General features: G+C 40.7%; 1 protein-coding gene across 6 annotated transcripts in view; it reads left to right on the plus strand.

The window, feature by feature from the left end:
* EVC (EvC ciliary complex subunit 1) overlaps window positions 1-25,474 on the plus strand; it is an 86,369-nt gene that overhangs the window by 59,312 nt on the left and 1,583 nt on the right. For 4 of the 6 annotated variants that reach the window (XM_034771844.1, XM_034771847.1, XM_034771848.1 and 1 more), the window contains 9 exons: window positions 605-817; window positions 9,532-9,641; window positions 11,270-11,480; window positions 15,530-15,736; window positions 16,486-16,630; window positions 19,442-19,553; window positions 22,156-22,282; window positions 22,885-22,978; window positions 24,483-24,595. In XM_034771844.1, the coding sequence (XP_034627735.1) occupies window positions 605-817; window positions 9,532-9,641; window positions 11,270-11,480; window positions 15,530-15,736; window positions 16,486-16,630; window positions 19,442-19,553; window positions 22,156-22,282; window positions 22,885-22,978; window positions 24,483-24,559 (1,296 nt within the window). In that variant the 3' untranslated portion in view covers window positions 24,560-24,595. Of the gene's footprint in view, window positions 1-604; window positions 818-9,531; window positions 9,642-11,269; window positions 11,481-15,529; window positions 15,737-16,485; window positions 16,631-18,336; window positions 18,476-19,441; window positions 19,554-22,155; window positions 22,283-22,884; window positions 22,979-24,482; window positions 24,596-25,474 lie in introns of those variants that run through there. The other 2 variants (XM_034771845.1, XR_004645873.1) reach the window with 2 other exon arrangements.

Genomic DNA, 25,474 nt, shown 5'->3' on the forward strand with positions numbered 1-25,474 from the left:
TGCTGTATTTACAGTTCCTCTCCCAAATAACTTACTGTTTAAAAAAAGACAAGGCAGACAGCGAGTAGAATTACCATTTTAGATATGGTAAACAGAGGCAGAAGGAGATTATGTAACTTGCCCAGCATCACACAGGAAGTCTGTGGCATAGCCAGGAATTAAACTGATATCTTCTGAGTGCTAGGCCAGAGCTTAAACTACAAGACCTATCCTTTCTTGTAACTCCAGTGGACTTGCTAAATTTTATGCACATGAGTATGTGCTTAAGTGATGGCAGGATTGGGGCCTAAATAAAAGACGATACGGGGGAACAGTTCTGGAGGATGATCTGGGAGTTAATAATAAGAGGGAAGTATTTCCTAAAGGAGGTGTGCGGGGAGGGAGGAGGATAAGGATAGTTTTCAAGGCGAGAGGGAGAGAAGTGTAAGAGAACAGGCAGCTGGATAGAAGTAGGAAGATAGAAGTTACAAAACCAAAAGTGGGAGAATGAAATGAAGAGCTGGGTAAGGCAGGAGAATTGGGATGCCAAGAGAGAGCAGGAGAAGGTGGTCAAGGGAATGAGATGTAAGCAATGACATAAATGAATCTGTATCTCTATTGTTAGGAACTGTGTTCTGGAACTTCCTATGCTTTAGAGGAGTTGGTGCAAGAGTTATTTCTTCAGACTCTTCCTACCAAGACTGGTCTGTCTTTAAGAGAATGTGAACTTCTAAAAGAAGAATGTCAGGAGAATTTGATCCTTCAGTTAGAGAAATGGGACAGCTGTAGACAAAAGCAGTGGAAGCTCTTCCAAGAACAACTGCAACAAGAAAGACAGGTATGGATTAAAAAATTGTGGCAGGTATCAAAATTCTCAAATCACAAACTATTTCACACTTATAGTCCGTTACAACTAGTTTTTCAATGTTCTCGATTTAACCACTTGTTTGGGCTTTCACTTTGTGCTGTCCTTTTAAAATGTATTAATGGTCCTGCTTGATTATATAGCACGTCTTGATATAATTTACATATGTAGTAGTCACACAATACTACCTTGCAGTGATCTCATCTGCTGATTAAATAAATGTAATCCAGTGAAATTATTTTCCCAAATTGGATAAAAATTAAGGTATTGATTGGTAGTAATTAGCAAATCAGCTGCCACAAGGTGGTTAAGAAACTGTTTTCCACAACCATTCTTATGGGTTCCTCCATGAAAAATGATATATCTGTGAGACCATATTAAGTGTCCTACTAAAGCTAGTTCTGTGATTTACCATACAGTGGTTTTACATTCATTTAGAAAACTTGAGAATATAAAAAGCTTAAACAATAAATTAAAGAAAGTTCCTAAGTATGCTCCACCCGCCTTTTCTATGGTTTTGAGGTTTTCCGTGTGCCTCTCTTGTGGTGATTTTAATCTTTCCTTTCATCGGAGAGTGGAACATGTAGCTAGCCTGTTATTTCAACTGTTCTCAAAAATAGTTATTTTAGTCACCTATTCTGTTTCTGTGTTGCACAAACATTTGGAACTCCAAAATGTTAAAATACATTAAAGTTAGACTCCAATTCTGCAAATGCTTAAGTTAGCTTTTGAGGGTGGAAGCTGAAATGCTAGAAGAAGGGTACTTATGCAAATCCCATATTTCCCTACCTTTCTTGACATTATAAAACCTGTTCTACCCTTTAATTATATATTGGAGAAAGTCTCTTAAAAATAAAGCCAGTACTGAACTGCACTCCATTTGACAGAAAGACCCAGTCATTGGAAGCTTTTGAAAGGGTCATCTCTGCTCTTTGAATGAAAGGTAATCTAGTCCTGGGCAACATACATGTTTGAAGTCAATGAAGCGACAAAGGAATTAGGATTTAATCCAAACCCCAGTGAACTCGATGAGAGCCTTTCCATTGATTTGAGGAAGCTTTGGTTTAGGCCCACTATGAACAGAAAAGGAGGTGGGAGTTTGAACTCAGGGACTGAGATTTAATGAGCCAGATTTCCCTCTAGTTGGATGGATCCCAGCCCAAGAAGAGTTGCAACACAGAAGTGCCACCAAACAGCTATGCATGGTCAGGAAAAACAAATGTTTGAAAGTGGTGGCCAGAAATGGAAAATCAAGACAAGGTGGCATTCTAGCCAGGAATAAGTGGGAGAGCAAGGAAATTCAGAGTTGTAAGTGGGAGAGGAAAGAAAAAAGGAAATTAGAAAATGGAGCAGAGGAGGAGGGAGAGAAGAGCTACAAGGGGAAAACAAAGAAAGTGATGGAGAAAGAACAAATAGTCTGGAATCCCTTCATAATGATGCCATTTAGGCACCCACAATCGTAATACCACTGGCATTTATTGACTAGAGAGCTAAGAAGGTAGTTCCATTAGCTCGTCTCTAAAGATCTGAAATTAGCTAGTGATAAAATGTACTGAGATATCAAGCTTGCTCTCCAAACTGCCTTATTTCAAAGTCATTTATACTTATCCTCCATGATGTAGGGGCCTCCAGCACATCTTCAGAATAACTGTATCTGTGTGGAGCATGTGTATGTGTCACTGCATGGTGAAGAGAACATTACATATCCTCCTCAGGGCTGGTCTACACTACAGCAGAGATCGATGCTCTGAGGTCGATCCACCAGCGGTCGATTTAGTGGGTCTAGTAAAGACCCACCAAATTGACTGCAGATCACTCTCCAGTCGACCCCTTTACTCTACCCCCAACAAGAGTAAGGTAAGTCAACGGGAGATTTTCTCCCATCAACCCCCCATGGTGTAGACCCCATGGTAACTTGACCTAAGTTATGTCGATTCCAGCTACATTATTCATGCAGCTGGAGTTGCGTAGCGTAGGTCGACTTACCGCGGTAGTGTAGACATATCTAGCAGTGTTAACCCCACTGAGGCTAACGGCTGTTTAAACAGCACTATAAGACAGAATTCAGCAGCTATTCAGTTCAATCCCAAGCATGTATTCCAAATTTAAATGAGGCAGTTGAATAACCCTCCGGTTTTAGTGCATCGCAGCATTCATGATGGGATGGCCAAGTAAAGGATAATGTTTCATATATTTCTTTTTTAAAAGAATAAAGGCTTTAGCAGACAATTATGTTAATTATCATAAATTATAATATAGGAATAGCTATTATCTAATCATCACACCCCTCTCTAAAGTGCCATCATAATTGTACTGGTCATTTTTCTATGTAACACTTGTCTATCCAAAAGAGCTTTCATGAGGGCCTGTCCGAAATTGTGGAACAAACTTCCACACGAACTAAGGGCATATCTGCTTTGGGAAATGGACAGGCAGAAATGTACCAGTATAATTATACTGTTATAACTTGCTGGTATAACTGTCCATGTGGATGCTCTCTTCAAGATTTAGTGTCTTTTTTGTTGTTGATTTTATGTCTCATTGGAATTGGTTTAAACTAAAAGGCACTCAATCCCCAAAGAGAGCATCCACACAGGTAGGTGTACAGCAGAGCTTAGCAATATAATTATACCAGCATAGCTGTGCTGGTAAATTTCCCTAAGAACCATCGAAGACCTCACCATGTTCCACTCCAAGTGTAAGGTGCATATCTTCAACCTGTCTTCTCTGGTGTGCACGTTTAAAAAAACCGAAAAACAAAACCCAACCAAAACAAACATTTAACCGCACACACAATTCTTCCCCAAGGGCGAAGATGAGAATGAACCACACGACAAATGTTAGTCATGTCACTTAATGCCCTACTGGAAGACACTCAGCTACTACAGTGATGAGGATGGGATAGGAATCAATATATACATATACAATAGAATTTACATACATTTTAATTTACAAGGCATAATTATGTAGGGCACAAAGCTCTCATCTGCATTTTGAAGAAAGTAAGAGCATATGATCAACTATTCTACATAATTCGTTAGTCTCCATTTCCAGAGTACTTTTCCTAAGGGGCCTGCAGCTTTCTTATCAAGGTGATTCAAGATGCCTTTAACATGTAGCGGATTTTATTTTTCTTTGCACTCAGCGATTTAGAGCACATCTGGGATGGGAGTCCCTTTAGAAAAAATCCTCTTTATTTCATTGCTTTGTGGGGGTTTTAAGAGACATTTTGATAGTTTAATTTTGCCCTGCAACCTAGAGGACACAACAGGTGCAAATGGGAATAAATTAAGAATGAAAAGAAGTGATGAGCAATTTGCATTGTAGCCCCCTAGCTCACAACTTAGAGAAAATAAAGTTAAGGTCTGTGCACTAGTTATACACAGCCAGATGCTGGGCTTGGTTAACTGTGTTACTTGGCATTCAGTATGCATCACACACCATCTACAGGCTGGCGGAGCAACATCCTTTTCTATGTGCTAAAAATGTCAGCATCCTCTCCTCCTTTTTAAATTCCAGAGGGGAAATGGGGGCCGGGGGGGCGGGGAGAGGGGAAGAGAGAACATGCAAGTGAGCTCATAGCGGTGTTCAGTTAGCCATTGTGTCTGAGGTTAACTCACAAAATTGTATGGTTTTGGTTGCATAGTGGAGAGCTATTCCACTCTCTTGTTGGCAGAGAGCAGTGCCCACTGCTTCAGCAGATCACATAATTGGCCTGTTGCCAGGAAACAAAGCTGCAGCAAAACGTACAGAGACACAGGAGGAGGAAGGGGCTTCCATCAGTGAGCCTTCCGGATCCCTAGTTTGACTCCCACAAAGGTCAGAGTCTGCTTACGCAATCAATTTTGACATATGTGCATCTTATCTCCCTCTCTGAATCTGGCGGATGTTCAATATGTCACAGTGACTGAAATAGCTCTTCTTTTCAAGTAGTCTAGCATGCCTTTTAGTTACATTCCTCTCCAACCTCAATACTCCCACTTCAGTTATTGTTCCTGTATTGAGAGTGGTCTGTAGTGGTTAGAACGGGATGAGGAATCAGAGCTTTTAAGTTCCAGTCCAGCCGCTGACCCTCAGTACCAGAATCACCCAGCCCTCCCACTGTACCTCAGTTTACCCATCCATAAGCTGGGTATAACACTGACCTGTGAGATTTTAATAGTATTTAGGGCCAAACTGAACCACTTAGACACAGTTATGTACTGAAGGGGAAGTGCTGTGGCATGCCACCTCAGGAGAGTTCAGGGAAGGATTGTGCTTCAGGGGCATACAGTCCCTCCCCACACAGCCTGGTGCACAGGAGGATGGTATAGGCTGCACCAGCTTTCCTGATAGTCCCACCTTCTCTCTTCAGTGCTCCCAGTCTGCTTTTCAGGCTGGTACAAGGGCAAGGCCATGGAGTAACAAGCACACACTCAGGGACCATACTCAGGTGGTGGAAGTTAGAGCAGCCCCGTGGCATCTCTAACCTGTGCTGGGGCTTAGAGTCACACAGAGCCACTCTGAGAATGCGGGAACTGTAACCAGCTATAAGCGTTAACACCTTACACAGCTCCCTGGTGCAGCTGTGGAAGCTCAGTGCAGCAGAGAATCCAGTCTTCTCTCCAGGTCTTCCCTTTCAGTTTGCCTGACAAACACTTATCTGACTAGGGCCCAGATTCTCTCTTGACTTTGGATCTCGCTGTGCCACATCAGTAGTTCAAAGCAGCTCTGAAGAGGTGCATATAAGGGGAGACCCTCTGTAGGCATAGAGCCAGCACGTGACCCAGGAGAAAGGGAGGCTCCCTAGACTCCAGCAAGGCCCAGCTGCTGTCTTTGGCCATTGGCATAGTTTAAAGAAGCCTATATGTTGCTCTGGCCTGTAGATGGAGGCTGGATCAGACCAGTGCAGAGCTGACTGAGGATAGGAGTGCAAAGGAGACAACACGCTACCTTTGTGCACATGCCCTCTCAGTGGTACGTTCCTCTCTATTATGACCAAGGATCTGGGCCTATGTGACTAGTTCTTTATGCAAGCCTGTTTGCAAGGGTTTTCATTGAGAGGGAACCTTAGACACAGAACATATTTTTCAGCTTATTAACAGTCCTTGTTTCCAAGGAGTCACCACAGGAACCTTTATCCGTATTTATGATTCGATCTTGTGCTAGATGTTCTCTCAGTGAAAAATATGACTCACTCATTTTCTCTAAAGGGAAGTTTACTTAGCCTTATACACAATGTTGGTGCTCAACAAATAAACTGTAATGAATATATTTCCCTTCTTTATGATCATTCTGAGTCACTCGGCTTGCACCTGTCTGGAATGGACAAATTTGGCTTTTTGTTTGATTGCAAAAATAATAGTCTCTCTCCTTATTAAGTTAATCCACAAAATATTAGAGAATAAACTGGCATATAAACACCTAAAAACGACTTCTCTGTCAATAGCCAGGTATCCAAAAAGCAATGGCAAGAGAGCAGCCATTCACTGTCCATCTCTAAAATCCCTTTCTGAAAATTAAAAGTCTGCTCAGCTCTTCTCATCCGAACTGCTCAAAGAGAGAGAGCACACAATACATAGCACCGTGGAGAAGTTTTAGAAATGAAAGGGCTCTCTTGGGATATTCAGTTAGCTAGGAAACAACTGGTAGCCTTTTCACAACCCAAGGTGCAGTTCAGACCAGTAAGGGTTTGTGTCACTCCCTGCTCTGTAACACTGGCTGCTTTAACTGGTCTGGCTCACAGCCTGGACACCAGCAGACAACCGTGCAGTATCCGGAGTGTCTGTGTGCTGTACAACCCCGATTCAGTACACTGAACTCAGCAGCCTGCCTACAACACAACAGCTCTACACTGGTTTCCACCAGCTTTGGTTACACCTAGCAAGATGACCCCAAAACCCCCAGTCCCAAATTTTCCCAGAAACCTGTGTGATCTGCAACATCCGGCCCTTTCCTAGACCATTCAAAGAAATAATATGGTTTGTTTGCTCTGTTAAAGAGATAATACTCAGCAGCTTGCCACAGTCACTGGAGTTAACAATCACCTCCATTCAAACACAGCACTGGGTTGGTTTAGCCTAAAAGTAAACCAAGTTGATTAACAAAAGAACATAGGTTATGTGATGCAAAGTAAAAGAAATAAAGTTAGAGAGGGTTACAAACAAACAAAAAGTAAAAATGCGCTTTCTAATGGCTAAGATTTAACTCAGTAAGTTCAAGGTTGATTTCTTATGAATCTTTTCTTCCAGAACACTTCAACCCCATTGGTTAAAGCGCCCATCTTTCCCAGCTTGCAAGAGCTCTGGCCCCTTGTTCAGTGATGGATGCCAGGATGGCTTATTCTTTTTCCTTGAAACTTCCCAAACCTCACAGTTTTGTCCAGACGCTCGGGATGACCTCGTGCTGTTCTTCCCTTCCTGTAGACTTCCCATCCTCCATGTTTTGGGTCACAGTTTGGTTAATTTCATTGGAGACATGTAGATAGACAAGAGGGAAGGCAGCTGAGAGAAAACCTCTCTCTCTCTGTGTTTGGGCACAGATTTTAAAGCTTAATATCATTAATTATCTACATTTCCTCATATAGTATTAATACATATATTTCACGATGATATTGATCACCAGTGTGTCATTAGCTTCCAGAAAAGACCTTACTTGATCCACTTTTACAATACAGTAATATTGTATACAATCAGTTGATTTAGTTATTTGAAGTTTTTAGCCCCACCCCCACCCCAAGGCAGTCTCCCACACATGCAAGGATGATGGCTTAGTTTCCGTTTTATGTAAATATGCCTTCATTATCTGTGCCTGAGGACAATAGAATACACATTTTCTTTGTCTAAGACAGACTGGGCTTATGCACTGCTTGCCAAACGCATTTCAAGAACATAATTCTAGCACATACTTGTAACTCTTTGAATGTACCCTGTACTTACATCATGGAAGAATGTTAATGATCAGGGAGTTGTTAGTTTTCCAGTGGTATCTTACATGGCACCATTTAGCTACAGATTATGACAACAGTGTGTTACGTGTAGTGAGTATGTCAGTCCTGACACAAGCAGCTGATACAGAGTAGTGAACCGCAGGTAGGTCTGTGTCTCACCACCCTATCCATGAACAGAATGGCCCAAAGAGAGATATTGGTACAATTATTTTATTACAGGCATTTAGATGGAACCCATCTCTGTGGTATCCAAGGGCTTTATAAAGCTTAATTTGACACCTGCAGCTGCACCTGCTTGCAGCTTTACCAGTCAGCTACGAATCCAGGATTTCATCATTTTAGATGTCCTGGACAAATAGGTGCATCTTGCCAAATAGGTACCCTTCCAAAAGCTAGGTGGGCTCAGTAATGTCCACAAGGAGTGAATATCAGATAGGAAGACCCAGTATCAAGCTTTACCATCAGCACCTGCAAGCGTCTCACCTTGTGGTAGGGTCCAATTCTCTGCTGGAGTTAATGGGCTCAGCTCTCTCAACTTAAGTGGTGCGTTGTCCACTTACTCCAGCAGAAAATGTGCTGGATGAGCACAGATCACAAAGTGGATGGGAGGCAGTTCTTGAGATGACATCTTGAGATAAAACTTTAAATTAACTTTAAGTCTCTCTCTCAGCCTAACTAGTACCTTGAATTTCACCCAACAGTCATTTGGCTCCAGTGCAGCCTAAAAACATAATGCTTCAGCCTTCAGTAATAGAAGCGCTTAGGGCATACGTGCCCATATCGTTATAGGTTTAGTGCTGGCAGTATTGTTAGCGCAGCACAAAATGAAGTTAAGGACAGTCCCTGCCCCAAAATGTTTACAGTCTAAAAGACAGATATATTGATCAAACATGCTGCGTTGGGAGAGCCAGGGGAGGAGAGTTAATTGAAATTTTATTTCACAAATGGGTAAATTGAGACACCAGCAGATTAAACTCCTTGTCCAAAGCTGCACAGTGGCTGAGTGGTAAAGTCGTAAATGGAATCTGTAAGTCCAGACCCCAATCACCTTTTCCAACCACTAGACAACATTATCTCCCTTACCTTGTGAACTGTATGGAATATGCAGTATTGTTATAGCCTGTCGGTCTCAGGATATTAGAGAGATAAGGTGGGGGAGGTAATAAAAGATATGGTCCAATAAAATATATTACCTCCCCCACCTGGTCTCTCTGTATGGAATATGGCATCTGATGCAAGATGACAACATTTTCACCCTGTTCAGGGAAAGTAAAAAACACACTGCCCTTCAGAAAGGGTCTTCGGGTATGATTTTATTCAGTGTTCCAAAAAAAAAAAAAAAAAAAAAACACGCCTTTGAAGCTCACAGACATCACTCATTAAAATATTATTGTGCCTGTTTGTTTGGTTTCCCTCTGCCAGACAAATGAAGAGACCACAAAGTCAAATCAATGGGAAGCACCTCTCAGCCCTGCCAAGGCCTACTGAAGTCTGTGCAAAGACTCCCAGTGTCTTCAATAAGCTTTGCATCAGTCCCATATGTATTGGAAAAAATACTACTGAACAGCATAGCTTGACAGCAGGGGCATCTGTAAATACTGCAGTGTGAATTCTGTATTTGAGAGCATGGAAATGAGGGTCTGTAACATTGTTCATAAACACATTACAGAATAAAAACCTAATTCATAGTATTGCACCATTTAAAAGTGATTAAAATGAGGAAATCTTAACATTGTGGGGTTTCCCCCTCTTCTCTTAGCTATGGACCAAGGAGTATGCTCTGTCTGCTGTGATGCAAAAACACCTGTCTGAGAAACATGAGAAGATTATCCAAGGTGTTTTAAGCCGATTAGGTGGCCTCAGTGAGGAGTGAGTATGGTCTTATCACTTTTAAGCAATGCTGTAAAACTGCAGGTGTAATGAAAAACTCTAGGATAATCCAGGCTTGGGTGGGGAGTGATGAAGAGGGGCTCTTCAATTATTCATACAGAGAGAGAATTACCATAGGTTTTAAATTGAATTAGCATTAATTTTTCCACTAGCTAAATCTGCAAAAATCCTATGATAAGGAAAAGCAGACATCCTCACTGTGTCATATTAATGCTTACTACTGATCATGATGGGTTACACATGGATCTTTCTTCCTGGTAGGACAATCTGTGGTTTGTCAAAGGGTTTGTTCTCAGTACATTTATTCTTTTTTCTGAATCACCCCTAACTTTGCACTCATAAATTTGCCTGCTACCTAGGAACTTGATTTCTTGGTCTCACTTTGTAGCAGGCCAGGGTCCCTGCTATACACCAACCATAGCCTCCCACAAGATGAAGTGCTCAGTTCACTGGTCTTCTCTTTTGACCTTTAATCCTTTCTGCTTTTAATCCGATACACAACTGTACATACCTGTTGATACCACTTACTTCTTCCTGCCCACTCTCTCTTCCTGACTTAATGAAGAAAACTACAACTTCCATCTCCTCTATTTCAGCTAAATGTCTCAGACAGATACAGTTCCTTTGGGCAGGAGTAGCCTTCTCAATCAACACAACTCCAGGTCTTCTGTCTATCTTTTTTCATTAAGTCACCAAGTGTCTTCATTGGACCATGACTTTGACATAGATTTCAGAGTAGCAAACATTCTCCTAGAGTATGCATGCAGATCTATCTATCACAGTCTCTGCAATATGCCACTGTATACCACAGTCTTGACACCACCTTTTGCATAAGTCCTTAGTATTTCTTTATTTCCTCTGACTATTCAATTCTTCTCCATGACTTCCATGTCCTGAATCTCCATTATGTTCACAAAGCTGATGCCACCCTTCTAACACACACTGTAGCTGCATGCCTACCTTGCCCCACATCCTCAGACAATTCCCTTAGCTCCCCATACATGTCAGGGGGTGGCTCAAAATTGCCCTCTGTTTCTTAAAATGTACCATGAACTTCCTCGCTCCCCTCCACTCGACTAACACTTGTCTCATCTCTGTCCCACCACACAGTACCATCACTGCTGGTGGCAAAAGAGTGCGCTGCAGCTCCTGAAATTTGGAATAACCTTCCCGTATATCCAGCTACATGCACTTTCCATCTCATTTCAAATGAAGAAATCTTTTACTCCACTATATAGACTTCTTAATTTCTTTGCCTCTTCTCCTTTTATTTTTTGCTTTTTACTTTGTCACTACAAAATTGGAAAATTGTCATAGTGACACCTGTACTGTATAACTCTGTAAAGCATTTTGGGAATATCATTTGTATGACAGCTTGCATCTGAAGAAGTGAGGTTCTTACCCACGAAAGCTTATGCTCCCAGTACTTCTGTTAGTCTCAAAGGTGCCACAGGACCCTCTGTTGCTATTTGTATGACAGACCCTGCATTGTATTTGTTGCAACTCTTTCATCTATGAGTCACGACCATCATTGTTGAACATAAATACGCAAAATAAAGTAGTTTGGTTGATAAATGGAGATTAAAAAGCCATGATCCCTTTCACAGGTCTGCTAAATACATATTTCGGAAACACAGGCTCTTGCTGTGTTCGGTTCTCAGAAGGTTAGCTGTCCGAAACGTCGCTATGGCTACTCTGACTCACATGAAAATGTCCCAGAAGAAAAGCTTGCTTCAGGAGCTAAGAGAACAACATACTCTGCAAAAGAGTTCCTCACACTGTCAAGATGAACACCAGTGGCAACTACAGAACGCAATGGTATTTATAGTTTCCTGACCATTTTCGCCAGAGTTCTTGCCTTGTATAATGTCTGGCATTGAAAGCAGTCTTAGGAGTCCCAAAAAATTAAAGAATGACAAGGAAAAGAAATAACCTCTATTCAAAAATTTACCCATCATTGACATGTAAAGTGCCTTAGCACAAGTATCATCGTTTCAATAGAAAATTATGGTTTCCTGCAGCCTTAGGTATACAAAGGACATCACTCCTCCTTTAACTGTAAGGCTACTTTAGCAAGAATAACAAAGATTTTTGTTTTTTATTTGATATGAAAGCAACAGTTGAAACATACAGTGCTAGCATGTAAAGGAAACAAGCCCATGCAACAAGATGAGAGAAATTCCCACCAGAGCAGCAAGTAATCATGCACTGTAAAGGCCCTTCGTTGGGGTAAAGGGTTCTTATGTCTCTCAACAGACCCAAAAATATGTTCTGTGGTGGTCGTTCACATCCACTCGAGAGGCTGGCCGTCTTCTCTTTTTCCTTCCCTAACTCAGCAACATCCTCTAGTTGATCTATTTTATGTATTTCTAGAGTTGATGGGAGTTAAATATATTCATGTTGAGTGTCTGCTTCCAGGAAAGAAGTATAGTTTGTATCTGCATGACCCTTCTGGAAGGTTAATCTTCAGTTCAGTTATGTTCTTATGTATACTTATTATAGATTTCAAATATCAACACTCCCATCAGGCACTCAGGTTAGTCCCCAACCCAGCCAACACTGCTGGATATATAAGGTTGAATTTCCTATGAAACACAATGTAGCTGTATGACCTATGGAGAGTGCCTTCAGAAGCTAACTTCACCTGTAGCAGATGAGTAGCTTCTGTGCAACTCAACCCTGGTCTTTCTTCAATTGCCTGCCTATTGTTTGACTCTGATCTTTCATTCCGGGCCTTAAGTAGGAGGGTCGGTAACTCTGTCTGCAACTAGATCCCAGTATAATTAGGATACCCATTTGGTATGGCTTTGTCCATCAAAGTAGTCCCTACTGAATGGAAGAGTCTTGGGTATTATAAATAATGCCTCAGATTAAAGATGAAAAAACAAACACATTTTTACTACATTCCTTCCATTTAACCTACCTCCCACTTGATACCCACATGGACACTGATCTGCAGCAGAGACTATGTTCTTCAGCAAGATAGATCTGGATAGATCAGATGCAGGGCATAAGGAGTGTTTTTTCATCCTTCCCCTCTTGTACTGCTCTGCAGAGGCCAGCCACAAACTGGCCCTCTAAAAAGGTGCCAAGAACAGCACTTTATGATTCCCCCTGCCACAGGAGAAAGGGGAAGGAGCTGACTAGCAAAAAAAAAAAAAAAAAAAAGACAAAATCCAAGAATGTTAAATGGGATCCTCCAAAACTAGAATCCAGAGCCCTTATATGAGTAAGGATGGGAGGGGAGAACTTAGATTGTCTGACTGAGAGTCTGTAAATGGTTTACTTTTACAGTATTTTTAAAAACTCATTTAAATTTGAGCATACACCATTTTAGATGTGCTGCCAGACAGCATAATGGGGGCAATGAATCTTCTAATTTAGTATAAAAATGTAAATGTCATTCAGGAAAACAGCAACACAAACCCAAAGTTCAACTATGATGAGATGACATTTGTGCCTTGTAAAAAAAACAAAACAAAAAAAAAAAACTGATAAATAAAATTCCTGTTGGCTTAACAAAAAAAAAGAATCAGAAACATCTGCCTGAATTATAAATAAAGATGTGTCAAAACAGTCCAGCATTAACATGGGCACCCTCACCTTGCAAAATACCTGTGGGTAGTTATAGTGCTACTCTCATTTCTTACTTTCCGTGAGGAATGTAGTTACTTGGCGCAGCTGCCAGATTAATTTTATTTTGTGGGAAGCTTAATCTCAAAATAAAAAGAGAAAGAAAAGCGTGTCCCACATTTCATTCTAAATAATATTTATTTGAAATGCAGTTTTCATGAACACTCTCTTCAATCTTGTTCCTGTTTTATCCCATCCTGCTCCCTTACTTACAGTAGTGTAGGTTTCAGAGCAGTGTCCAGGTTAGTTTGTATCAGCAAAAACTACGAGGAGTCCTTGTGGCACCTTAGAGACTAAAATTTATTGGGGCATAAGCTTTTGTGGGCTAAAACCCACTTCATCCGTGGGTTTTAGCCCATGAAAGCTTATGTCCCAATAAATTTTAGTCTCTAAGGTGCCACAAGGACTTCTCGTAGTTTTTTCATATTAGTGTGACATTTTGACTTGAAAGGACAAGATGTGTCACAGCATAAAGACTCAATCCGAAGGATTTGAAATCTGCTGTAATCATGGGACTCATCTGAATAACCTGAGCCCTACATGACATATTGTTTTTAAACACTGAACTATTTCTCCTGGAAGCTGTCTGCTACAACAACAGTACCTTGCACTTATTTAGCACTTTTCATCAGCAGATCTTCAAGCACTTTACAGAGGAGATCAGTATTAGGACTGGCTGGTAAACAATTCCATTTTGCAAAAAATTTCAAGGTTTCAAAATTTATTTTTGTTCCACTGCAGAACAAAAATTAGAGCTTCTGGAATTTTTCACAAAAGAACATGAGACAGAGACCAACCCCTCCCCACCACACACCTCCCCAGCCAGTAGCCTAGTAGTTAGAGCATTTACGTTGGATGTAGGAGACCAGGTTCAGCTCCCTGTTCTGCCAATTCAGAGTGGGTTGGTTTCTCTCTCTCTCCCCCCCACCTTCAGAAATTCCAGCCTGGAGCTAAGAAACTTCCTGAAGAAATTTTCATTGAAACCATCACATTTGCACAAAACATTTCAGTTTTGGCAAAACAACAGTTTTCAATAGAAAAGTCTTGCTGAAATTTTTTCAACCAGCTATAGTCAGTATCATTATCTCCATTTTACAGATGGAAAAACTGAGGCACAGAAGTGAAGAGACTTGCCCAAGGTCCCTCAGCAGTGAGCTATGCCATGTTATTTATGTGTTAGCTTTCTGTACGCTCACAGGTGGGTAGCACAGAGAATTTGCTTCAGAAATGTGGTCTTTTCAGTTCTTCCCATTTGGAGGGACTTCTTGGAATTCAACAAATCCCTAGTTTGCTGTGTGCAAGCAGCACCTGACCAGCTTCTGCCATCACTAATAGGTATCAATTAAGTAAATAGCATTTATAGCAGACAGAGTCAAGGGATATAGAAATAATTGCAGTGCCTGGAATATGTTCCTATCTACAAAGTCTTTTTACCTTACTTATTCTCTCTGGCTTTTACTGAATATATGTTTAAAATGTGCCTCATTTCCCCTCCCTCTCCTCCTGCTAGAGAAAACAGGTGTTTTGCATTAGTATTATCTTCTAAGACCTTACAATATACTGCCCTCATCACCATCTTATCTGAGTGCCTGAGCATAGTTCTTACTTAGTGCCTTGAACTTCAAAGGATCTCAAAGTAGTTTTTCAACTTTCCATATGAGAATTGCTTCATTCAAAATGCAGCTGCCTCTGGGGTGAAACGCGTCATCCATTTAACCATGCCTAGCAAAACTGAACAACAGTTTAGGACAACATGGAAAGAAAAACACAAAACAATTGAAACAGTGGTAAGCAATTGAAGTTACACAGATTGGAATAAAGCCAGGTCACTGAGGTTAACACACTAGCTGTTGAAAGCTTAGCTAGCAGAAGTAGTCAATACCTCAATTTCAAATCTTATCTCAAAGAGGACACCTTCAGCAGCACACTACCCCTAGTAGTACACATGATGAACATTCTAAATACACAACCACTCACCTATCTCTGGAGGGAGCCAGAAATGGGTACATATAGATATAGTCAAAGACAGCCTTGTTGCAAGGGTGAAAGGAATTTCCTTTAAAAACCACACATACAATAGGGTCACACAACTTCAATATAGCTATTAAGATCAACGGACTTATCTCAAGGATGTCTTTGTCTCCTAAAGAATCAAGAGTCTAACGCCGAGTTATTTGGCCATAAAGATATGTAGTGGAATGTTAGCTCTCTTATAGCTTTTATCTGATTACTAGGAATCTCACATTCTGGAAGAAGAGGAGAAGCTGGAGGAGGAAACTCAACAAACACGTTTGGAATTTCATCAGCAGTTAGTTGCAGAAATCCAAGAAGCTCTTCAGCTTGTGCAGCAGCATATGGAACAAGTGATTGGGCAGGCCTTGCTCCAGCATGCCCGGCAAGAAGCTGCTAAGCAAAGCTCTGAGGATGGAGAGGACTTCAAGGTATTTGATCAGTCCCTAATAGCCTTTTTAGGAAATACTTTAGTAATTTATTATCCAGCATAAGGAAGCATCACAAACAGAAGAACTACAACCTGTTATATGATTTTACAAATGCTGTATAGAAATACAGAGCTCTTCTGCTGACTCATCCTGGCAGCCAGACCAGGTCTTAGGCCCAACTCAAAAGTATAAGAGAGTTGAGAGCTCTCTCCAAGACAGAGAGAATTAGTATGGTTAGGAGCATTTTGGGACCACTGCCCATTTACAAGGAGTTGAAGGTTAATAAATACTATGAATTAGCAAACAGAATTATTGCCAAGTCAAGACAAAAATTGGTTAACCCATATTACAGTATATGGCAAAATTAAGCAGCGTCTCTTCTTATGGCTGTCAATTTACTGTACAATGAAAAATGGGAGAGCTGTGTGTGCATTGTAGTTCATTGGCAGTCTAGGACGGAATGGGTCATGGAGACTGAACCCCTCCAGATGAGGATTGAAGCATATTAGTAGGGAAGCTTGCACTGTCACTATTCGTGTTGTACTGTTCTGTGGATAAACAGAGTACCCTATTTTCCAGATCATCAGTCTGGCACATGTCACAAATACTAAATTCACAGACATGCACTTGCACACATGCACGCTCACCCTTCGAAGATTTCTGCATGTCTTCTAGTTTGCTTCTTAAGCAGACAGACATTTTAGTTCTTCCCTTAATAAATTAATAGCTACTTGTACTGTGTATTGCAGGAGAGACTGATAGAAGCAGCTGTAGAGAGTGTATATGTGACCAGCAATGGTGTCAATAGACTGGTGCAATGCTACTACCAGCAAATAGAAAAAATCATGGACGGGCATGAAAACAGAAAACTTCAACATCTGAAATCCTTTCAGGGTATGAAGAATAGCAGCAATTATGTGGTGTTAAGCTTTACTTTTGACAAATGCCATTAATGTATGTGTGCATATGTGACAGGGCCCCTCCTTTGCTACCTAGTGAACCTCACTGCCTGGCCAGTTCAGGTGGTTCTGCAGTCACAAATGTATACCAGGCTGTTTAGTTATGTAAGAGGGTACACTTAGCAAAAGATAAACTATGCAACATAGGCTTGTAGCAAGGACAGACTTCCCTGCAGCCCACCCAAGCTTCCTTGTCAGCCACCTTTGCTTCCTGTTTCCTCTCCTTATATTCTCCTCCCCCGCTGCGCATACACCCCCAATTACCTTGTTAACCCAGTGATTGCCACCCAGGTGCTCACAATCCCCTACCAGAAAGTATATAATTGCCCTCAGCTGGGCCTGCAGCCTTCCCCAGCCTGCAGCACCGTCAGTGGTCAGGGTGCTGCTGTTAGCACTCTGTCACCACGTATAAAGATCTTTAAACATAATAGAATGTAACAGTACTTCCCAAAGTAAATTGAATTTGTAGATCTGATTGCACCTTCAAAAACAATACAATGTGCTGGAAGTATAATAATTATAGGCTTTGGTTTCCAAAATGTTACCAGTTCATCAAACTAAGACCTTGGCTGTACCAGACAATGACCACCACCTACCATTCAGTTTTCTATGCTGAAGCATGTAATATAAGGTGTAGGAGCTCCAATGCATTTTAGAGACTGCATTGTTGAATGGGAGCCATGCAGTAAAGGGTCCCTGTATGTGTCATTCAGGGTCTCTCTTGAAGGCTTTGGCCCTGATTCAGCAGTGCATCCTTAGTTAGCTCTGAACTTAAAAACCTGCTTAAATCCCAGTGTCTTTGATGGGCCTAAGCAACTGGCTACAGTTAAGCATGTGCAAAAATATTTTCCTAACTAGAGTTGGATTTAAGCATATGACTAAATGCTTTGCTTAAGAAGGGCCTTGAATATCACTCATGACTGAGTGACAAAATATGGAGTGAGAGTTATGGCAGTTGCTCATTTAGAACATTTTGTTGTCTGTTTGGATAATATTAATGGTTCAACACATCAGTATTACTACTTACAAGCTGTGTGGGATTTAAATTTATAAGCAGCTGTTAAGAATGCGGTTTTGCTCTTTGATTGAAGATCCATACTTAGGGGGAAAATACTGTCATTGCATTACTTGACTATAAAACCTACTGGCATGATAGAGCAGAAATTTATTTATGTTGGTAATAAAAACAGGAGTGTATTAGACCCTCGATAATATGATCTAGACCTATGTGGCCCAAGACACACCCAGTGAAGAATCACAAATCAAGCAAAAACCAATCATGAATTACTAGAGTGAAAGAATATTGAAGACCCATGTGCCTTTACTGCTATTCATCTTAGGTTTTTAATAGCTATGAACCACTATTTCTCTTTTGTGATTCTTGTTTTCATTATGTTAAGAGACAGAATTGTATAGCACTTACATCTATCTTGTAACTCTTGCCACTAGCCATTAACTATAACCTGTCTGAGAAACTTCAAATTGGTGCATTTTCTTCAGATGCTGCCCTTTGACACAATGCTCGGGTTGAGCTAATCTACCAACCTTGCATATTACTTTAGCCACTCTTAGCCCTGTGACAGCTGCTTCTTGCTCCCTACCTCTTGTTTTGCTTTCTCCTTATCTTACTGTCTACTACAGGTCCAGCTGTGCCTGACGTACTGCTGGAAACAGCTGCCATCTCGTCCACTTGGAAGTCTGCCACACTATATTCAGGAGAGGATTGGGCTTGTATCACGTGCTCCCCTGTACTTAGGAAAACAAGGAGCCTGCTGCAGTGGTTAGCACAAGTGGTGCCTGTACTCTTCATTAAAGCATAAGATTAATACAGGGGTAGGCAACCTATGGCACGCGCGCCGAAGGTGGCACGCGAGCTGATTTTCAGTGGCACTCACACTGTCCGGGTCCTGGCCACTGGACCGGGGGGCTCTGCATTTTAAATTAATTTTAAATGAAGCTTCTTAAACAATTTAAAAACCTTATTTACTTTACATACAACAATAGTTTAGTTATATATTATAGACTTAGAGAAAGAGACCTTCTAAAAACGTTAAAATGTATTACTGGCACACAAAACCTTAAATTAGAGTGAATAAATGAAGATTCGGCACACCACTTCTGAAAGGTTGCCGACCCCTGGATTAATAAAACTAAACAGGTTTAGAAACCTGGGACTACATCCATTCCTTGTGCAAATTTCATTGACTTCAGTGTAGACTGAAAACCCAGAATGGATTAGGCCCTTGAGTTTAGCCAAGCTTGTTCTTGCTTTCTTCCTTACACCCTCAGAAAGAAATCAAAATGGGTATGCCTTGAAAACTTCACAACCTAGTTGTTAGCATGAAGGACTTGTGGCTAGCAGAAGTCTAGACTGTAAGCTGGGCTGAGTTCTATGACCTGTCACTTGAATTTCCTGTACATCACTCAGTCTGCTGGAAAAAGTGGATAAAATTAATAATGGCCTGAAAATTACCACCTGCATCCGAGCCTTTCTGGAAAAGTGAATTACAAAAAGACTGGCCAATTTTTCAACTGATTATAAAACAAATTACAGTAGCATAAGTATACACAGCAGGTGTATGTAAGATGTACTTTACACACTAAAACAACACTAACTTTGGAAAGACTGGGATTATATTGAATTGTGCTGATAAGAAAATTAAATTAATATATTGTCACAACTCAAAGTAAAAAATCACAGGATTTGTTATTTTGAGCAGAAGATTTTACAGAAATGTTATTTTAGCAGAAAGGACTGAAAATAACAGACTCAGAAAAAAACAAGAAGAAAATGAACAAACATTGAAAGAAAAAAGGAATCAAGGCACCCTGAACACGTCATCTGCAGTCCATCAAAGGTGAGAGCAGGCAGGAATATTACTTATTCTTGATATTTAACTCTTGTGAGTTGTTTCAGTTTTGTGAACTGAGCTGTGATTAAATAACAGACCACAAAAACTTGACATTCGTTTGTGTTCTGCCTTTAAAGAAAAAGGAAAGTGTAGTCTCAATTTATATGCATCTGACCTCAGAGAATTGCTCTGTCACTATTCAACATTTTGATGTTCATTAATCACAGTACATAAAGGATCACATAAGGCACTTGCTATCAGAACAGTTTTTAAAAAAAAAAAATTCAAGCCATGTACAACTTTTAAAAGTTCTTTGAAGTAAATATGACATTGAGACTGCTGCTTTCAGATACATCATATTCTGTCTAATCTGGTTAAAACACTGAAAGTATTCTTGTTCACTTTTGAGTAAATGTATACTGTAATTAAGATAAAATTAAGGGATCATGAATAACCTTATTTAAAATGCAAAGAAGAATACAATTAGCATCCTGTGCTTTCAAAGATACTGTATTATATTTAGGGCTAGATCCTCCAAATGGATCCAGGCCTTAGAGTATTAGTGTAGTTAATGGATTCTTATTCAATCAAAATCAATAATTTGCTACGTATGATTTTACACAACTAAGATCCTGATCCCAAAAGCACTTACTAACGGATGTACTGTTTACTAGAGTAAAAGGTTCCATTTTGCATGTGTTTGCAGGACTGGGCCCTAAGTCATGAAGTTTGTGAGATATTTGTTTTTGTAATCTTTTCTTTTCTGTACTATCTTCAAAAAGACCTGACTTAGCATGAGGAGTGACACAGACGGTTTCATTTTGACACATCAGCCAGGTTAAGCATTTGTACAGATATTCTGCTACCTCTAACTCACAGGAAATCATTGCTCAAGTCCCTGCTCTTCATCCTCATTTGTAATATTACTCTTTAGAAAGGAATCCATGCAACTAAGGGTTGTAGGAAAGATCTCACTGTCCATCACTCTCCCCAGCGGCGGCTCCAGGCACCTGCGCTCCAATCACGTGCCTGGGGCAGCAAGCCATGGGGGACACCCTGCTGGTCCCTGCGAGGGCAGCAGTCAGGCAGCCTTCGGCGGCATGCCTGCAGGAGGTCTACCGGGCCTGCGGATTCAGCGGCAGGTACACCAAAGCCGCGGGACCGGCGGACCTCCCACAGGCATAACACCAAAACCACGGGACCAGGGACCTCCCGCAGGCAAGCCGCCGAAGGTAGCCTGCCTGCCATGCTTGGGGCAGCAAAAAAGCTAGAGCTGTCCCTGGCCTTCGTCACTGGTTTTAGACATGAAACAATTCACCTCATTTCACAAAGTGTAGCTGTTGCTTACTTTATTACTTTCTTCATCATATATTTCATATAAAATACAATGAAGTCAACCTTAGTACAAGCAGAAGTACATAGTGATGGAGAATGTAGTTTTTTGTTAATCCGAAGTAATATCTTAAAAATTAATCATCAGCACTTGCTCCACACTTGTCATTGTGATTTCTTCTAAGGCCAAATCCTGGTTCTAAGGAAATCAGTGGGAAAGCTCCTATTCATACAAATGGAAAGACTCCCATTGATTTCACTGGTGGTTGGTTTAGGGCCTCAATTCAGTTGTTTCATTCCATGCTCAAAGAGCAATTAGAAAAAGCCAACATTCCATAAGCATTCAACATTAAAATGGGCCTCGATCAGTTGGTGGTGTATAGATGTATTTGAGAATGCTCTAGGACAGTGTTTCTCTCAACCTTTTTGTGCCGGCGACCCCTTTGGACTTAGAAAAACAATCATGACCCCTCCTCCTTTACTAAGGCTTGAAAAGTTAGGGGGCTGACGTGGCCCAACCCCTGCCACATGGGGGCTGTGACAGAAGCCACCCGAGCCCCACCTAAACCTGTCCCGCAACCCCCAGGTTGAGAAATACTGCTCTAGGAGATCAAAGGCACTAATAGTTCTCAGGAATCTCATGGGTGACTAATAGCACTAATATAATAACTGATTGGAGGAAAGAAGCATTTCAGATTCAGCTGAGTTACAGAAATTCCAGTTCTACTGTACTGATATTAATCTTTGGCCAGCAAACCAAGACACGCAAAGAATACATTTGCTAATAGAAGAACTGTTTGGCTCAGTCTCAACTAAGCTGTGTAATACCAAGAGTGAAATTCCTAATTCTTTTCTCTTTTAGCTGTGCTTCCACAAGTAAGTCCTCTTGGCACATGGATGATACAGGGAAAGACAAAAGAGCTGATTTGAAAAGACCATGCAGAATATAACATCATTTTTTATGTCAGCCTCTAATCGTAGAACATTACAAAAGAGGGCCTGATTCTTACCAAAAGACTATCCAAAGCCCCTGCAGTTTGGAGAGATACAAAAAAAGAAAAAAAAAAAACATATTCCATTTAGTGACTATGGAAGCTGTTAAAATTAATTGCTTTGGCAAAACTAATGTTTTTTTTTTTTTTTGTGGCTCTAAGGGGTGATTTTAATAGTCAGAGTGTCTCACTCTGTAAGAAACTTTCTAAATAGCACAAAAATAGATCTATTCTTTAGGTAAACTCACTAAACCCTCTTGAACTAGCCTGCTTTCCTTTACCAGGATGTTGTTACAACAACAAAAATTCTTGGCTCAGTTTGATGTGCAGCAGCAGTTTCGTCTGGACTCCCTAAAGCAGAAGATACTGGTATTGCGTCATCTAGAAACACAGCTTGAAAATCAGCTAAAGGTAAATCAAGGTAAAATAAGTTGCAGGTATAGCTAGCTGAGGACCTGCTCCTGCTGCCATTGAAGTCAGTGGCAAAACTTCTGAGAGGCTCCGGGGGCTTTTTCCAAAGCCCATTGAAGTCAACGGAAAAACATCCCATTGACTTTAGTAGACTGTGAACCAGGCTCTATACATTTGCAAAAGCCTTTTCAAGAACAGACCAAATAATGTGTTAAGTCCCATCCTCCTAAAGGGTATCCCATTAGTACAGAGAAGAACATTTGGTGAGTGGTTTTTATTTTAATGTGCATTTTTCTCGCCTCAAGTTTCCTCTAGAACCAGTTTTGAGCATGCCCACCCTATCAATGAGAGAACATTTCTGTCGTTTCTGCATTACTTTCTCTTTGCTGAGCAAAAGCAGAGGACATAGCCTTCTTATTACTACTACTAGTACATACTTGGGTTCACAGATGTGACCCTGGTGACTGCCTTGCTCTTCACACTTCTAGACCCACCTATCCTCTCCTTGAGTAGATTAGGATGGCCTGGAATCAAACTGTTTGAACTTTGTTAGCATTCTTCTCTTTTATAAAGTATCATAATATGTCTTCCTTTGTGTTCAGCAAGCAGAACAGGATTTCATCACTGAGCTAGCTGCATTGGCCCGAGTTCCCCTCACAGTGCGCAAGCAGCCTTTAAATAGGAGTGTACAATCAGGTTAGTATTGAGATGCTTGCTTACCTGGTTTTTTTAAAGCTTCATGCATGGTAAGGGGTTTGCAAATTATACACACCCCTACTTTTCTTATAAAATTGGCTCTGAAAACAGGCAATATGTTTAGCCAATTAAGATTCCAATCCAGGCTGATATGGGGCCTCAGATTTACATGCCAGCACTTTTACCCATTTACCATCCCCAGATCAGTATACTCAGAGGGGAAATAGAGAGAAAGGGATTTAAAAAATAAATGCTCTGGTGGACCTATCTGTTTAAATGGGTTGAACTATTTTTCTAACAAAGGGCCATCCTAGCTCTTTCAAACCCAAGACATTAGTTCGCTGGCTATACTCCTGTCTGACCACACTGGGAAGGATATTCTGAAAGGCACAAATGGCAGTGAGGCATCCATCTCGCACTGAAAGTCAATGGGAATTGAGGACATAACTGCCATTGGTACCTTTGAAAGCCTCCCCCTGAGTGGGAAGTGGTTCCAAGAGTTATCTGCCACTCCTAGCTGAGAGTGGTGGGTTTTCCTGCTGGGTTATAGCTGGTAAAAGATAGATGTAGGCACCAAATAAGAAGATTAAGGCCTTGGCTAGCTTAATTCTTCAACCCAGAATTACTTAGACACCTTCAGGATCCACTTCAGAAACACCTGACCATAAAGAAGGACTCCATTCACAGATTAAAGTTATTTGCAATCAAACAGGCCTTATTGGAACTGAATCACCCAGATTTCTCTCCCTGGATGGGGAGGAAGGAATAATCCTCTTTCATTCCCCACCAACAGCCTAAAAAAGTAAACTCCTATGAATAAGTACAATCATAGGGGCTATGCATGCTTACAGGAATTAACTGCAGCCTTAATTAATTCACTGTTTCAACTGACATGGACAAATTTGTTAAAATGACATCTAGTTTTGTGCCCACCATCAATTGTGGAGCCAAATCTGCAGGTGCAGTTAAATGAGTGTGCAACCTCCAGGTTGAAAATCCCTGACCTAGTTGATTTCAATCAGTTGCTGTAGTGATATATTTAGGGTCAGATTTCAGGTAGGACCACAAGTTCAATTGAGAGTCAATGGCACTAATATTCCTAATTAACTCATTTAGGCACTTTTGAACCCACCCTACCTCATCCCCATGCTATCATCCCTCCTTAACAATTGCTTGTCCCTGTGGGTGCCTTAACTATGAATGCAAAGTTGAGACCACACAAAAAATATGGACCATTAACATCAAAAGTTTGTCTACGTATTTCCTTAAAATTACAAAACAATTGCCTTTATTCTTTTGGTTGTAGCTCAGAGCAGTCTCCATTAGTTTGCTAATACACTTATCTGCTTAGAAACTACCTAATTGTGCTTTAAGATATTATGCCACATTCTAAAACATGTCAGCCTTTGGCAAGTGTGAAAAGAAAGACATGCCTACTGATGGTAAATCATAATCAAAAGAAGTTATCGTAGTGATTTTAAACTACATTTCCATGCCTTTTCAGGAAAAAGCCTAAAAACAAAAAGGAAGAACTCCCATTCCTGGGGAAAAGAGGATTCTGGTGACTTCAATGAAAAATGACCAGATGCCCCAGGAAGAGACTTCTGGATCAGTCAGGTATAACTGGAGCTAAAATGGATGCCTACTGAAAAGCATGTTTATAATAACTTGATAAAAAATCTGTTTCTCAAGAAAGTACATTGATCAGATAGAAAAAATATAGTATCTATATTCTTTCCTCTTCTTACCAATATTCGGGTTAAAGCGTGAACATACTCACTCTCCTCATCACCCTTTTTAAATGCAGGAAGAGCGTGTAAATTTGGCTCTCTAGTCTGTTTGTTTTTAATTTTCACTTTAATTTTAGATAGCAATAAGAAATTGTATGTTTCTGTCCAAGCTTGGTATTTCTAAGGTGTCTTTCACTGTTTCTTACACCTGAGGATAGAGTCACAGCTGGTGTAATTCAGCGTAGGCCTATTGAAGTCAGTGGAACTACAATGATTTACAATAGACAAAATCTGGCCACTAGTATCTAAATAGCCACTGCCTCGGTTTCCTGGACAAAAGCAGGTGCTGGTTGTTGGCTTCTGGAGGAGCAGAGCTGACAGCTTTTGCTATCAACATAATCACTATTTGAAACGTCTCCTAGGGTGCTAACTAGACAAGGAGAAAGAGGCTCAGACCTAAAACATGCCAGATGATTACTGGGGGGACAAGTCAAACTGGTTCACTGATGGCTGGGGCTTGATGTATTGAACCGTTCATTCTGACAGGCATTACAAATAGTTGCTTCTCAAGAACCATATGGAGCCTTTAGGAAGAGTATTTATCCCCTGAGTGACCATGGGCTGGGATTGCTTTTAGAAGATGGCTCTTGTCCCTGATAGCATGATTACTATGCTTTCTCACACACCACATTCCTTCAGCAAACAGAAGACATTTGTAGCATGGAGAAGAGTACAGGGCAGATCAATGTATATTTATCTTGTATGT

The sequence above is a fragment of the Trachemys scripta genome, chromosome 5 (assembly GCF_013100865.1).
Source record: "Trachemys scripta elegans isolate TJP31775 chromosome 5, CAS_Tse_1.0, whole genome shotgun sequence".
Taxonomy (NCBI): Eukaryota; Metazoa; Chordata; order Testudines; family Emydidae; genus Trachemys; species Trachemys scripta.